The sequence below is a fragment of the Mixophyes fleayi genome, chromosome 1 (assembly GCF_038048845.1).
Source record: "Mixophyes fleayi isolate aMixFle1 chromosome 1, aMixFle1.hap1, whole genome shotgun sequence".
Classification (NCBI taxonomy): domain Eukaryota; kingdom Metazoa; phylum Chordata; class Amphibia; order Anura; family Limnodynastidae; genus Mixophyes; species Mixophyes fleayi.
This window is the reverse complement of record NC_134402.1, coordinates 308,189,598-308,203,371: the sequence shown is the minus strand read 5'-3', so window position 1 is coordinate 308,203,371 and position 13,774 is coordinate 308,189,598. Positions and strand designations below refer to the sequence as shown.

Below are 13,774 nucleotides of genomic sequence, written 5' to 3'. Positions count from 1 at the left end.
CCTTGTTTCTCCTACTCGCTTATACTCATTGGACCTGAGTCATTAAGGAGAGTAAGACAAAAAAAGGAGTACATCCTGGACAAACCATGTTGCAATGCAAGGGGTGCAAATTAGTTTTATTATTCTGCACATAAGGAAAATACTGGCTCCTTTTTCATGTAGCACACAAATACTTGATAGCTTTATTTTTACACTGAAATTTAAAGTTTATCTAGGACATGCCCTACCCCAACTATAAATCTGTCCCCACATTTAAAATTTACCACCCCCTCAAATGCAACATAGTTTTGCCAAGGCGCAAAGTTACTCATTTTCTTTTTGCTTTGCTCTCCAAAATGACTCAGGCCCCTTGTCTTCAGCCTTTACTATGGGATTATGTCAAGATTAAATCCTTACAATTTTCTATATTTTGAAATGAACTTCAGTTTATAACTCTCCCAGACACAATTTTGTTCCCCGAGAAATGTTGCACACCCCGTCTTCCTCAAAAGCCTTGCGCCCTAGACTGCAGCCTAGTTGACTATTGGATAATCAAGCCCTGATTGACAGCCTCTCCTGCTTGTTTAAATCAGATGAGCGGTAATTTACTTATTAAGCAACCAATTGAGGCTGTAAACTGGTGGATTGAGAGCTGGTGGCACAAAAGAAAGAGGTATAGGTACACTTACCATACATGTTATAAAAATATTTTCTTTATTGATACAATTTTATTTTAACAAAATAAAATGAAATAACAATATTAAAAAAAAAAAAAAAAGACATACACAGTTGCATTAACATGTTGCAGTTATCTCTGCAGGGCATTATCACAATTAATTCAATATGATTTGATAAGTATTAGCTGATATTGAAATATTGGGCTTAAGAACATGAATCCATTGTCCCCAAAAAGTACCATATACAAGGTGCTTATTCATATGCTTTACATAATCTTGTATAACGTAATTGTGCTTTTACATTAGCTTTCCAATATTCAAGTGAAAGAGGGTTAATAGGGAGAAATCGTTTTACAAGACACAAACAAAAGATATCTAGCTGTCATCTCAAAGAATGAACTCACCTAGCCATCGCAGAATGTTCATCTCTGGTGCCAAGTGGAACTATTCATTTAAATACATTCCAGAACATAACCAGAAAGCCCTTCTTCCAGTAGTGTTAAAACTTGGGGCATCCTGAAGCAGACAAATAAAATCTTCTGTGACATTCCTGAGGGTCCTGGGACCTGTCTTGTGTAGGCAATACATAGTTTACCATATTCTGTGCAGAAATGTTTAAGCCTTTGTGAGCTATTAAGCAACACCTCCCGTGCCACGTAAGCTTTTTTTTCAGACATTTCTGAGTAGTATTTTATAAAGTGTAGAAGTTAGTTTTTTTGTGGAAAGTCCATTTGTTGTAGATCACATTGCACATATCAGAGCATGTGCTGATCCCTGGAATTTTGATTGCAGATCAGAGAAAAACTTCAAATCATTGAAAATATTTTGTGCAGCCTAACAATGTCATATCTGCATAAGATCTGCCACTCCTTTCATTTATTAGAGGGATTGCAGATATTGTGATTATGTCATTGAAGGGTGACAATAGAGTAAGAGGATACTGATGCCAATTTTTCCACATCTTACGTACAATAAACAAGTTGGCGAGTTTATCGTCAATCAGGGGTAGAGACTGCCAGTACGCTATTGTCTCTGAGCTTCTGTAATGTTGACAGTTTCATTCTGGCTTGTTGGTAGCTTGCCCTTTCATATAAGTGTTCTAAATAAATAGCTAAGTTTGATGAATGAAAGCACTGAAAGTCATGTGGAATAATTGTGTATTAAATAGAGCACTCTAGACACCAATACCATTTTATATACTTCATATACTTCATATTTATGTCTGTGCCCTCCTTTGTTATATTTGCGATTTAAGGACTCCTGTCAGCAGCTTTTTATTGGTATTCCTGCACTGTGAGATAATGCATCCAAAAAACTGTCTGTCTTTCTACCTTCTATTTGAATTTAGTTTTTAAGAAATTAAGCCTGCAATTGAATAAGACTACATTTAACATATGTAATGTTTGCCATTAGATTCCTATAAACCTATAGAACAGCACCCGGTCTTCACCTGTAGCAGCCCCAGTTTTCCATAGAGTGCTATGTGCTCAACGGTACTCAGTTTCCCTTGTGTGGCAGTATAGGTTTATATGAAGACTGGTGCACATAAAGATATATTACAGATTAAACTAAAGAGCAGTAAATAGAGGTAAAAGGCTAGGTATACTAGGAGTAAAAAACAACAACATAAAATGGCAAAAATAGTCAGATGCAATCCAAAATCAGGCCTAGTGGGCCTATTGTGATAGTAAGCATCATAAACAGAGATCATTGAGGGTGGCAGAGAAGCATCAATGGTAACATGCAGAGGTAGAGGCTGGAGGCAAGTACGTGTAGTCAGGAAACAAACAGGGCCAATAACAAGTAGACTTCTAAACAATACAGAGCACGAGCAAACACAGGCAAGCTAACGCTATCACAGGCAAACCAGTGAATAACGTTGACATCAGCAACCAATCCCAACAGCAGATTAGTCCAGCCCTTACAGCGCTGACCAGTAATGTCTAGCATCCGAGTCAGAGAAATGTCAAAACAACCAATGTAACAGTGTAAAACAATCCGAGATGCAGTGGAACACCTGAATCTGCCACTGTCCCTATCTATAATCCTTAATTCTATCCATAACATTTGAAACATTGATTGGAATTCTGATTTAACAGATCTCAATACCTTGTCTTTGAATCAGTTACTCTATTGAGCCACTCTCTGACCCTGAAGCTTTCTTCTCAATACACCCGGAGGATGGGACCCTCAGAACGACCATTGCCTTGGACCGCGAAAGCAGAAAAGAGCACAGTATTACTGTAACGGCTAGTGAGACCGGTGAGATGGATCATTTATGTGTGATAGGGAGACCACTCACTTTTTATGGTTGGGGGAAAATAGTATTGGAGTAAAATGCCATGGTGACAACACATACTACAATTCAGTCATTCATCTAGATATTGCTCACCCAGATATACAAATTACATTGATCTGGTTATTGGTGACCAGAGCACAAGGGCCCCATGTATCAGTTGATGGGATCATTGGCCACCCACAGGGTGGACGTTTTAAGACCATACAAGGAGTGAAAACAACACATTGGCCAACCAAGCTTCAGGGGAAGTTTTGTGGATCTTGTATTTTAATCCACAAACTCACTAATTTATTTCTTTGTGTTGTTCGTTTTTTATTGTGTATTTCTGTATTGTGTGGTGTTTTTATATATTTGTGTTGTGTGTTTTGTTTTGTCTTGCTGTTGTGTTGTGTTTTTTTTCTTTTTGTTGTGTCTCTGTGTTGTGTTTTTGTTTCAGACAGCCCCTCCCAGGTGTCACAAGTTGGAGTTGTGATCCAGGTCTTAGATGTGAATGACAATCCTCCAACACTGGCCGAGGAATACAAACCACACGTGTGTGACAATGCAGAACCTGGACAGGTGTGTTTCGCCACTAATGTGAACATAAAGGGAATCTGGCCAAAAATATTCTATGGTATTTGCAATATTTCCAAACAAGCTTAGTATAAAATACTGTTTATTCTTCCATTTTATGGTGACATTTTAATTCTAGTTGCCTATTATGTTTTAAGAATTTCCAAGCTCAGACCATTCAAAATGGAAAACCAATTGGAGTAATTAAGCAATTCTAAACAATTTTATTTTCTATTAAGACTCCACCCACAAGAGCATATACTATGGGTTTAAATGAATCTGATTTATGTCCGAAATGTCATAGTTCAGGGGCTACTCTCTTTCATTGTATGTGGGAATGTCCCTATATTAAGCGTTTTTGGCGACAGATCCATCACTATGCATTGACATATCTTTTAAACTATGTTCCTTGGTCTTCTGAATGGGTGGTATTGGGAATTGTGATGGTATCCTCTCATATAATGAGGGGAAGTAGAAAACTACTTCTGATTATTTCGGCTGTGGCTCGGAAGAGTGTTTTGCAAGTGGGGACACAGGAACAAACGCCATCATTAGATTTATTTCAATCAAAATAGTTTTTTGCATTTAGAATTTATTGGCTTGAGACCGCTTTGCATAAGGAAAGCAGAGAAGGCTCCTTTTTCGAAATATGGGAGAGCTTTATTGACTTATTACCTAGCACATTAAAACTACAGATTTCCTCTTGTTTTAAATTTACAAGCTGGTATGAGGAAAGGACAGTTTTAAATAATTCCCCTATTCAAATATTAAATGAAGTAGATTCCATGTCAAATGCAGGGTTGGTGGAGTAGGTTTAGACTCCATTTAGATAAATTAACCGCACCTGGAAGCTGTATTTAAGATTGTGTAAATATGGTATATTGATCAAGTATGAAATTAAATTATATCTTTTTTTATTATTATTATTATTATTATTATTATTATTATTATTATTATTATTATTATTATTATTATTATTATCATATTAAGTTGTTTATGTATTGTACAATTATGTTATGTGACAAATTTGTTATTTACAATATAATTCAGTTAACCTAGCAAAAAGGATCCTTTTTATGGCCCTATGTGGCAATATGCTGGGAAAGCTCGCAGTTGAATCAACCAAATTTAGAATTTTGATTAAAAAAACATTTAGAAATAAGAATCCTGAATGCTTCCAAAACATTAAAAATGGCAAAAAATGGCAGAGCCCAAATACATCCAATTTTGCTTAAAATTCGTCCAAATGCAGAAATGATCAGTAATATCTGTGCAGTCATGGACACAAATTCATATGAAACACAGTTACGTTACCATACAAACCACAAAAACGTACACACATTAAAATATCACTTTTCTAAATTGTGGTAATCAAGGTATATATTCTGCAGATATGGCAGTCTTCTTATGTGTTTATATTGTAGCCCAATACATCATTGATTTCCGTCTTCAAAGCCATTAGATGTCTGCAGGAAACATGTAAGACTTAAATTGCAAATAACAAAAGAACAGTAAGCAGAGTTAACTTATTCTATGGTTCTGTTATACAGAATAACTTTCCTGTGCCAAAGTATTTCCTTTACCCCATGTCTGCTTTGCTGTACATACAAGTGGGGCCTGGTGGGAACAAGGTTACTGGAAGATATTATTTGCAGTTGGAGTTCTCTTAAGAACCATAAATGAGGAAATAAATCTAATTTTGAGACTACTTCTGACTTTTAAGTTACACTGTTTTACTAAGTATCTTACAAAAATCGTGAACATTGGACATATTAAGACCATATATTTCCCCTAAATATGCATTTATTGCACTAATAGCCTATGTCCATCTACTTTATCAATTGCCTGTATATCCTGTGAAGGACTCAGGGGGATGAAATGACCCAACAAGGTCACAGTAGGTCTGTGCTATGAGCCTATATTTGTATTTTTTCTAACAAAGTTAGAAGTATATTGAATACAGTCATGAAAAATGGCAAAACCATTTCAAACACCATATTTGCTTAGACACATTGATCCCAATGTAATTCTGCCACTGTGTACAGGGAGATTGCTACCATTTTTACCAGTGTGTATATATAAGTTTGTATATAAATGTCTTCTGTGTTCTTCTGTATTCTACATTATCACAATTAGCAACAAAAGAGACCACCTGGCTTTACCTGAGTTATGTTCTATCTCCATGTTTTTGAAGGTCATCCAGACAGTCAGAGTGAGAGATGCAGACATTGAAAACGGTCTTTTCTATATTCAAAGCCCGGGTGCGACATTGGATGGAAACTTCACCCTTCGAGACAACAAAGGTGCGGTCACTAGCAGCCACCTCTCTTTGAAAATGTGTATATTCTCCAGTTTATTTCCCTCTTTACCCTATATCCTTCTCTTTTTCCATAGAATGCAGTTTGTTATGTCTTATGTCTCCATACTAGATGGAAGCGCGTCTCTTCTGGTGAAGCACAGCAGTTTCTGGAGGCCTCAGAGGGACATCTTCTTAGTGCCTATAGAGATTAAGGACAGTGGAGATCCTCCTCTTAGCAGTACCGACACTCTGACAGTCTCTCTGTGTCACTGTGAGGCAGGTGGGGCTGTCCTGACCTGTCATATGACCACAGGGTCAGCGGCTGGACTCAGCACTCCTGCACTGCTGGCCATATTGGCTTGTGCATTTAGCCTTCTGGGTAATTACTCAACTGCTATCTGTTCTGACAACAATAATAGCCATATACTGTTATCAAAAACTAACTCTAAAGCTGGGTACACACTACAGAATATTGCGATATCTGTAACCATTTTACAAACGACTGAAAGTCCCAATGAGCATGCAGATTCATGCGTACACATCTACACAATTTACCTTTAGATCTGTGCTCTTCATCTGTCATAACTATCTGCTGAAAAGATTGCGACTCTGCACACTTTATAGAGATCTGCCTACACTGCTGGTCATGAGTGTATACACACTTCCACATTTACCTGACATAGTTCCATCATTGATCCTGATTTTTAGAAAGTTTATAAACTCAGATCAATCTATCTGATTTGCTTTGGTTATTATAAAACATGATCCTGGGAGTGTACACACTAATGCGATATCTTACCAAACGTTCGTATATAGTGGGATCGGCACGATAATTGGATGAAAAACCTGTAGTGTGTACCCAGCTTAAGGGGGACATTCAGTTCAGTGTGATATGTCTCTGGAACTGTCCGTAGAGAAACATCTATGCGATGTTCAGACTGAAATCTCTGCTCAAATTAGAGGACATTCCTTACCATAATAGCCTACAATGCGTGCAGCCAGATATTGAGGCAATTTGACTCTCCCCCTAACTCTAATGTCTCCTTTTTGTGAATAACATTATATGCCCTTCTTAAAACAGACATAATATCACACCAGTTTGTTTAGTTGACTTTCTTAAAACAGAACTACATCTTTGTAATTAGCTTTCAATATGAATTGTAGCAAAAGCATTTATAAAGGCTTCTGTCACAACAAGCATTTTACCACACTCTCACACATATGTAACAGTTTCCATTCCTTATAGAACTTAGTCAATGCATGTGCTTTGTGGAGGAAGCAGTTTTCTTTTCTATGACGTTGTAGAGTTCCTATTACTTATGTATAGCTAATATTACAATGTTCTCTTGTTTCCTATTGCTTTACTCCACTCTACCTTTACACTCTCTCCTTACCACCACTCATCTTCTTGCTATGTTTGTATTTTAACCTTTTTTTGTTAATTTGCCTTTCCTGTGCTCTCTAACTTTCTTGCCCCTCTCATTCTCCACCCCATCAGCCCTGGTGTCCCTGTTTTATTTGCAGCGCAGACACAAGCCGACTCCTTTATCTCTTTGTGAGGACGAAGATATCAGAGAGAACATCATTACCTATGATGATGAAGGTGGGGGAGAACAAGACACTCAGGCTTTTGACATGTCAGCCCTGCAGCCCCCACAGACAGGACTCACTGGAGGATTCTTCCACCCACCTAGAATGGATGTTCTTCCCAGAGTTCCTCACCAACCTGCCCCATGCTCACCTCAACCTGCCCCGGTGGATGTACAACGGTTTCTGGCACTTCGACTAAGAGAGGCAGAACGAGATCCTGTTGCACCCCCTTATGACTCCATCCAGGTGTATGGATTTGAGGGGGGTGGTTCCACAGCTGGGTCGCTCAGCTCATTGACCAGCAGCTCTGGAGGTTTCGGAGAGGAAGAACCTGTGGGAGAAGACATATGGGAATGGGGCCCCCATTTCAGGACACTTGCAGAGATCTATGGAGTGAAAAGAAGGAACTCTACTACGGAAGATTAAGCCCCTCTCTGTTGAAGATCTGAATGATTGTTAACCTATTTCTTGTGAGTGGCCTGCAGAATGATCATTATTTCCTTCCAGACAACAGAGAGACTTACAAAAGCAGAGATAAATCCCCTTGTTTTCCAGAATGAACAGTGTACTTGCAGAAAGAAAGGTGACCAATGATTAATCTGTTCCCTATCAGAAACCATCAAGATTTTTGCATAATTATCCCCCAGGAATTGTGAAAAGTCTCTAGGGGTATTGTGAAGTTTACAAACTTGCATTCAGCTCTTCCAGTCTTCCCACCGCTTGCTGCGGGTGTCTCAGACACAGTGTGTGCCATTTGTGGAAAGCAAACATTTTATTTTCAAAATAAAAAGTTAAAATAAGCACTATGTCAGGGTATGTGATCTGTGTGCTTATGTATGTTCTGTGTGTGTATGATTTACCCCACTGTGATTGTATTCATAGCCTCGTATGTGTACTACTCAGGATTTGGTTCATTATTTTTCATTTTTAGCTGTTTCAATAACTCTTCTTTAGTGAAGTAATGTCACTAGTTCCCAGCGAATGGACAGACTGCATTCTACTGAACATGGGATCAGGGCACAGACTGACTGCCTCCACTGTGTGTAGGTAGCAGGTGCACTTTGCATTTTCTATTTCACTGAGTTTACACAGTTGAATTGCTTATGATTTTAGATTGAAAAGGCTGTTTTATTCAACACCATATTCACTGAGGCATAATTGATTTCATTATTAAATCTTGTTTGTGCTCCCCCATGCATTGTCACTTTAGTTACAGTCAATGAAATGAAATAAATGTGTTTGACATCATCTTCCTGCAATAAATCCAAGCTTTCTTGGATACAATTATAAGGCATTTCAAAAATGATTTAGGGGAAGGGGAGGTGGGCAAACCTAGAGCATTGGAAGTGCTGGTCATGCTCCCTGGGGGAAAACGGCACAGCTCCCAATGTGGAGTGAATAAGCCCCGTTTTGCGTGCCTGCTCTAAATTCATCCTGATTACCTTTGGCACAAGGTTGGGTGGTATGCTTTAAATACATAATATTTCCTAAAGAAAGAGCGTGTGCCAGGATTTAACTAACCCTGTACTCACAGTGCATGTTTTCCAAGTGAAATAATTTGGACCACCTTTTAAAATGTATCAGTCAGTAATACCTGTGCTCAAGAAAAGAGATATAGAAAACATGCACTGTTAGGGCTTCCTGAGGACTGAATTTGGGAACCCCGGCATATGCGCTATCTTCTGACAAGGCTTAAGATTAGCTTATTTATAATGGGAGAGGTATGCAGTGTATAGGACCCCACCCATTTTGACCACATCTTCTCTCCCATGCTTCACAAGATTATGTATTTTGAATGGTCAGACGTTTTTTTGGGATTTTTTTAATTTATTTTAAGATGACAGTTTTTTCCCTATAGAAAAATGCATACATCTCAGTAGACTTTTACATACACATTATCATAAAGAGGAAGAAATATGCTAGCACAGCCTCATCTGTATCTTAAGGTTGCCATCTGCTTAGCAAAAGAAATGCACTATAGGAATACAGAAAGGGATACAACAATAAAAGTCATAAGTCCATATTGTGCCAAAAACATGAAAACTTGTAAACAATGTTAAGGGTCCTTTTTTATTGCAATTATGTTTACTCACATCTATGCGATAAATATCAGTGAAAACTAGTGGTTAAAATCATGTATATTCATCTCTAGCACAAGACTTAAATGTGACTAAAAGGGTGCTTTATTACACCTCATCCAAATTACACTTTATATTCTGGTTAGATAAGTGCAAAGACAACACTTACCTCCTCTCTCTCTCTCTCTCTCCTCCCTCTCTTTCTTCATCTCTCTCTCTCTTTTCTCTCTACTCTCCTTCCTCTCAGTCCTCTCTATTCTCTCCTGCATGTCTCCACTCTGCCTCCCTCTCTTCTTTCTCTCCCTCGCTCTTTTCCTTCACTCTTCACTCTTCTCTCTCCCTCTGCTCCACTCTTTCTCTTCTCTCGCTCACTCCCCCCCCCCCCTCTTTCTCACTTTTCTTCATTTCTCTCTCTCTCCTCTCTCACACTCTCTGCTCTTTTTCTCCTCCCTCTCTTCTTTCTCTCCTTTTCTTCACTCTTTTCTCTCCCTCTGCTCCACTCTCTCTTCTCTCTATCACTCACTCCTCCCTCCCCCTCTTTCTCACTTTTCTTTCATTACTCTCTCTCTCACTCTCTCCCCCCTCTCTCTCTCTCTCTCTCTCTCTCTCTCTGTGAATCCTCTCACTCCTCTTTCTCTATCCCTCTCCCTCTTCTATTTCTCTTCTCTCTCTCTCCTCCCTCTCTCCCTCTTTCTCTCCATCTATAACCTCCTCCTTTCTATGCTCTCCCACTTGATCCACTCTTCTCTCTCCTCTCACTCCTCCTCTCTTTCTCACTCAATTCTCTCTCTCCTCTCTCACCCTTTCTCTCCCAGTCAGTCCTCTCTCTCACTATTATGTCTCTGTCCCTCTTCTATTTCTCTTCTTTACTCTCTCTCCCTCTTGCTCCTATCTACGTCTTCTCTCTATTCTCTCCTCTTTCTCTCATTTTTACTCTCTCCCGCTCTGCTCTCTTCTCTCCCTTTCTGCTCTCTCCCCTATCCCTTGCCTAATACTTTATTCCTACATCTCCCTGTCTAGTCCTCATCACGAGTGATGTGCCCTAGTAGCAACAATTTTGTCTCATTCTTGTCTCTGTAGAAGCTGTAATTGGTTGCAATACCTGTAAATCAGAGCATTACACTGTTGACAATTGCTGGTGGCTAGGACTTTTTCTATCGTCACTCAGATATATCTATATCAGTGAGTGGGATACCAAAACGTGCTTATTATTATATCCCCACCAGGATAGCTAACTATTAACTAATTTCACCATGACTGCATAGCTGTCAACACTTGAATATAATTTCCAAGAACACTGTTCCATACTTGTATCAATGTATTGTTTCTTAAATATTCACCTTTATACATTTTGCTATATATAAAACAGATGATGAAATGATAATAAGAAATACAGTCACATTACATCAAGACAAATGTCAACTATGTAATTAAACTACAGAACAATTATACTTTACAATTACTATTTTTCTACAATAATGCTGCACAAAGGCAACAAGCAGTTCACTTTAGTTGTTTTTTAGCCATTATACATAAATGCTAAGTGACTTCTGTATGTATAATATTATGACATTTGTAGATCTTGCAGTGATTTGAAGACCCCTGATATTTCCTGAGATGTCAGTTATTTATCTTTTTATAGCAATAACTGCATTAAAATTAGGTATTTACTAGCTTAGGTGTAAACTTGCACAGTACAGTAAGCCAATCTAGTACATTAATGAAAGCATATGTAAATATAATAATAAAAACCACATAAATTGTAGGTCTGAAGCTGTGGAAAACAATATTTAACATTAGCAATGCTGTAAAACACATAGGTGGAGATTCAACTCAGCACGATGTGTCTTTGGAACAGTCCGCAGAGACATATCACGGTTATGTCCGCAAAGGAATCCTCGCTCATTTTTCCACGCTACCCATAGAGGTGCGCAGAAAAATTAGCGTAAATTCCTTACCATAATAGGTGGCAATGTACGCAGCTGAATATCACGGTGATGTTTAGCAGCACGTTGTGCTGAATTCATTCTGCTCTATAGACATCACACAGATAAAGATTAATTTGTTCTGCAAGATAGACAAATGAAAGCAACATTTTCAACTAAGCTTGAAATCGTTCTATACTCACATGCTTTCGAGTTGGCAAGAATAGCTGCTAACTGAACCACAGTATCTTAGAAAATATATTAAATCAGCTCATAAAAATTGCAGGAGTTGTGGGTGTTGAGTGTGGGAAATTTATATTTAAAATGCTCAACCTAGAGAAACAGGGACACACATTCTAGTAAATCAAAAAAGCATATTTTATTATTTGCTTCAGCATGTTATTTATTCGCATTCCCACTCAGAATATGGAATGGGCAGCTGTTGGTCTGTGCTTCTCTTACGCATCACTCCATTCTCTTCTTCTACCATCTGCTCATAAAGTTGTATCAAGTCTTCCCTGGTATCCCTCTCACATCCTCCCTCTCTCACCCAGTACACATCAACTGATCCCCCTGAGTAGGCATCTCTTCTGCCTGCATGGCACACTGCTCTCCTGGCAAGTTTACGGGCTTCCTCTTCCTCCATTCCAGGCCTATATCCCTCATCTATAATGCTGTATGCATATGGGGAGCCTGATCCCACAGAGAGGATGTCTGAGCTGAGACGGGTTCCATCATTGTATACATAACAGATGCACGGCCCATTCCTATCCCAGCCACACAGCGTGAAAGCGGCACAAACATCAGTTCCATGGAATGGCATCATCAGAACACTCAGCATTCTGGCTGCTCCTCGAACACTGGGCATGTACCCATTCCGCACCTTGTACAGTCGGCACTCTCTGGACAAAGCTCGTCCAAAGAACTGACAGTCAGCGGAACTCCCTGAAGTAGTGCCAAGCAGATGACTGTGAATAAGGGTGGCTTTGCGGCTATCGGGGCTGCAGACAAGATGTCCAGCAGAGGAACGTGTATCGGTGGCAACAGCAACACCCTCTGCATAAAGAAAGGCCAGGGTAGTAGTGCCATGTGCTGGTGGTGGGGGCCCAGAGTTGCAATGATGAGAAGATGAAAAGCCTTGGGGTGTCTGAAGAAGCTGAGAGTACCTTAATGAACTGGAAGTTGAAAATAAATGTTGATTATGCGAATAAGTCTCACTTGAAGAAATGACATCCCAACCACAAACACTCTGCAGCGCCATTTCATTTGTACAATTCTGAGGATGGTGTCACTTTTATATTGCTTTCAGAGGGGAAATAGCAGTACTTATTATGTATCTGTGGCTGTGTTTGAAGAAACATGATACATATAGTAAACACAGTTTTAGGGAGGGTCACAAAAGTCCTAGGAATGTTGTTCATCTCTTCCTGACATAGGATACCTGGGATAAGGTGTTTGTAGGAGCTTGATAGAGAGGAAGAGGACATGATAAATGAGGGGAAGCAGCTTCATGATGCTGTCACATAAACCCCTTTTAGATATAAGTCTCTTTTCATACTTATGCAACGGAATGATGTGTTATATTGCTTTACAATAACATTGTGTTCTCTTTTATTGTATGCCACATTAATGCCTACTTTACATTTAATTTGCTCCTGGTGCCCTAAGAGAATCATCACCCAAAGCTATCATGAAGGTTCAGCACCAAAAGTGCCTGGCAGCTAGGAAGGCTAAACTCCCAGAGTGCCAACTGCCAGCAGGGCTGCTAGGAAGACTCAGCTGCCAGTCTTCCAGCTGTCTGTTTCCTAAAGTGCCAGGCTGGCAGAGAGGCTCAGTTCTCAGACTGCCTGATTGCTAGTGAAGTGCAACATATCAACAGTGCCAGTCAAAGGGTAGTCAAGATTACATAATGTAACCCATAACCACAGCCTTAGTAACCTGCCCTGCTATAATCTCCAAGCAGGTTACTGACTCCCCAAGCTAATTAGAGGCAATACATTAAAGACATGAATCCTCACTGAGATCAAGCTGACACGCAGAGCAACAGCTATCTACTGATGCTGCGCCCCATCGAGAGTTTGCTAATACCAGCTTGCAAGCCTGATTTAAACATGTCAGGCCTGAGTTATTAAGGAGCGCAAAGAATAAAAAAGGAGTAACTTTGCACCTAGGCAAAACCATGGTGCATTGGAGGGAGAGATAGATTTAAAATGTGGAAACATATTTATAGTTGGGATAGGACATGTCCTAGATCAACTTTAAATTTCAGTGTAAAAATTAGCAATTAAGTATTTGTGTGCCTGATGACAAAAGAGCTAGTATTTAACTTACCGTATATATACGAGTGTATAAGCCGAGTTTTTCAGCACATTTTT

At 39.2% G+C, this 13,774-nt stretch overlaps 2 protein-coding genes across 2 annotated transcripts in view; one reads left to right on the top strand and one right to left on the bottom strand.

The window, feature by feature from the left end:
• The window catches only part of CDH24 (cadherin 24), a 59,480-nt gene extending 51,284 nt beyond the window's left edge, over positions 1-8,196 (top strand). The window contains exons 8-12 of the mRNA XM_075211386.1: positions 2,782-2,918; positions 3,392-3,513; positions 5,702-5,810; positions 5,937-6,185; positions 7,305-8,196. Of these exons, the coding sequence (XP_075067487.1) occupies positions 2,782-2,918; positions 3,392-3,513; positions 5,702-5,810; positions 5,937-6,185; positions 7,305-7,822 (1,135 nt within the window). The 3' untranslated portion in view covers positions 7,823-8,196. The remainder of the gene's footprint in view (positions 1-2,781; positions 2,919-3,391; positions 3,514-5,701; positions 5,811-5,936; positions 6,186-7,304) is intronic.
• Positions 8,197-11,802: 3,606 nt separating this feature from the next.
• LOC142150722 (proteasome subunit beta type-11-like) lies at positions 11,803-12,660 on the bottom strand. Its single transcript, XM_075205939.1, has one exon. The coding sequence runs from the start codon at positions 12,658-12,660 to the stop codon at positions 11,803-11,805; it is 858 nt and encodes a 285-aa protein (XP_075062040.1).
• Between the last annotated feature and the right edge of the window lie 1,114 nt (positions 12,661-13,774).

What these genes read in the sequence shown, in the direction of transcription:
- LOC142150722 (XM_075205939.1), bottom strand. Translation starts at nt 12,660, where the DNA reads ATGGCGCTGCAGAGTGTTTGTGGTTGGGATGTCATTTCTTCAAGTGAG.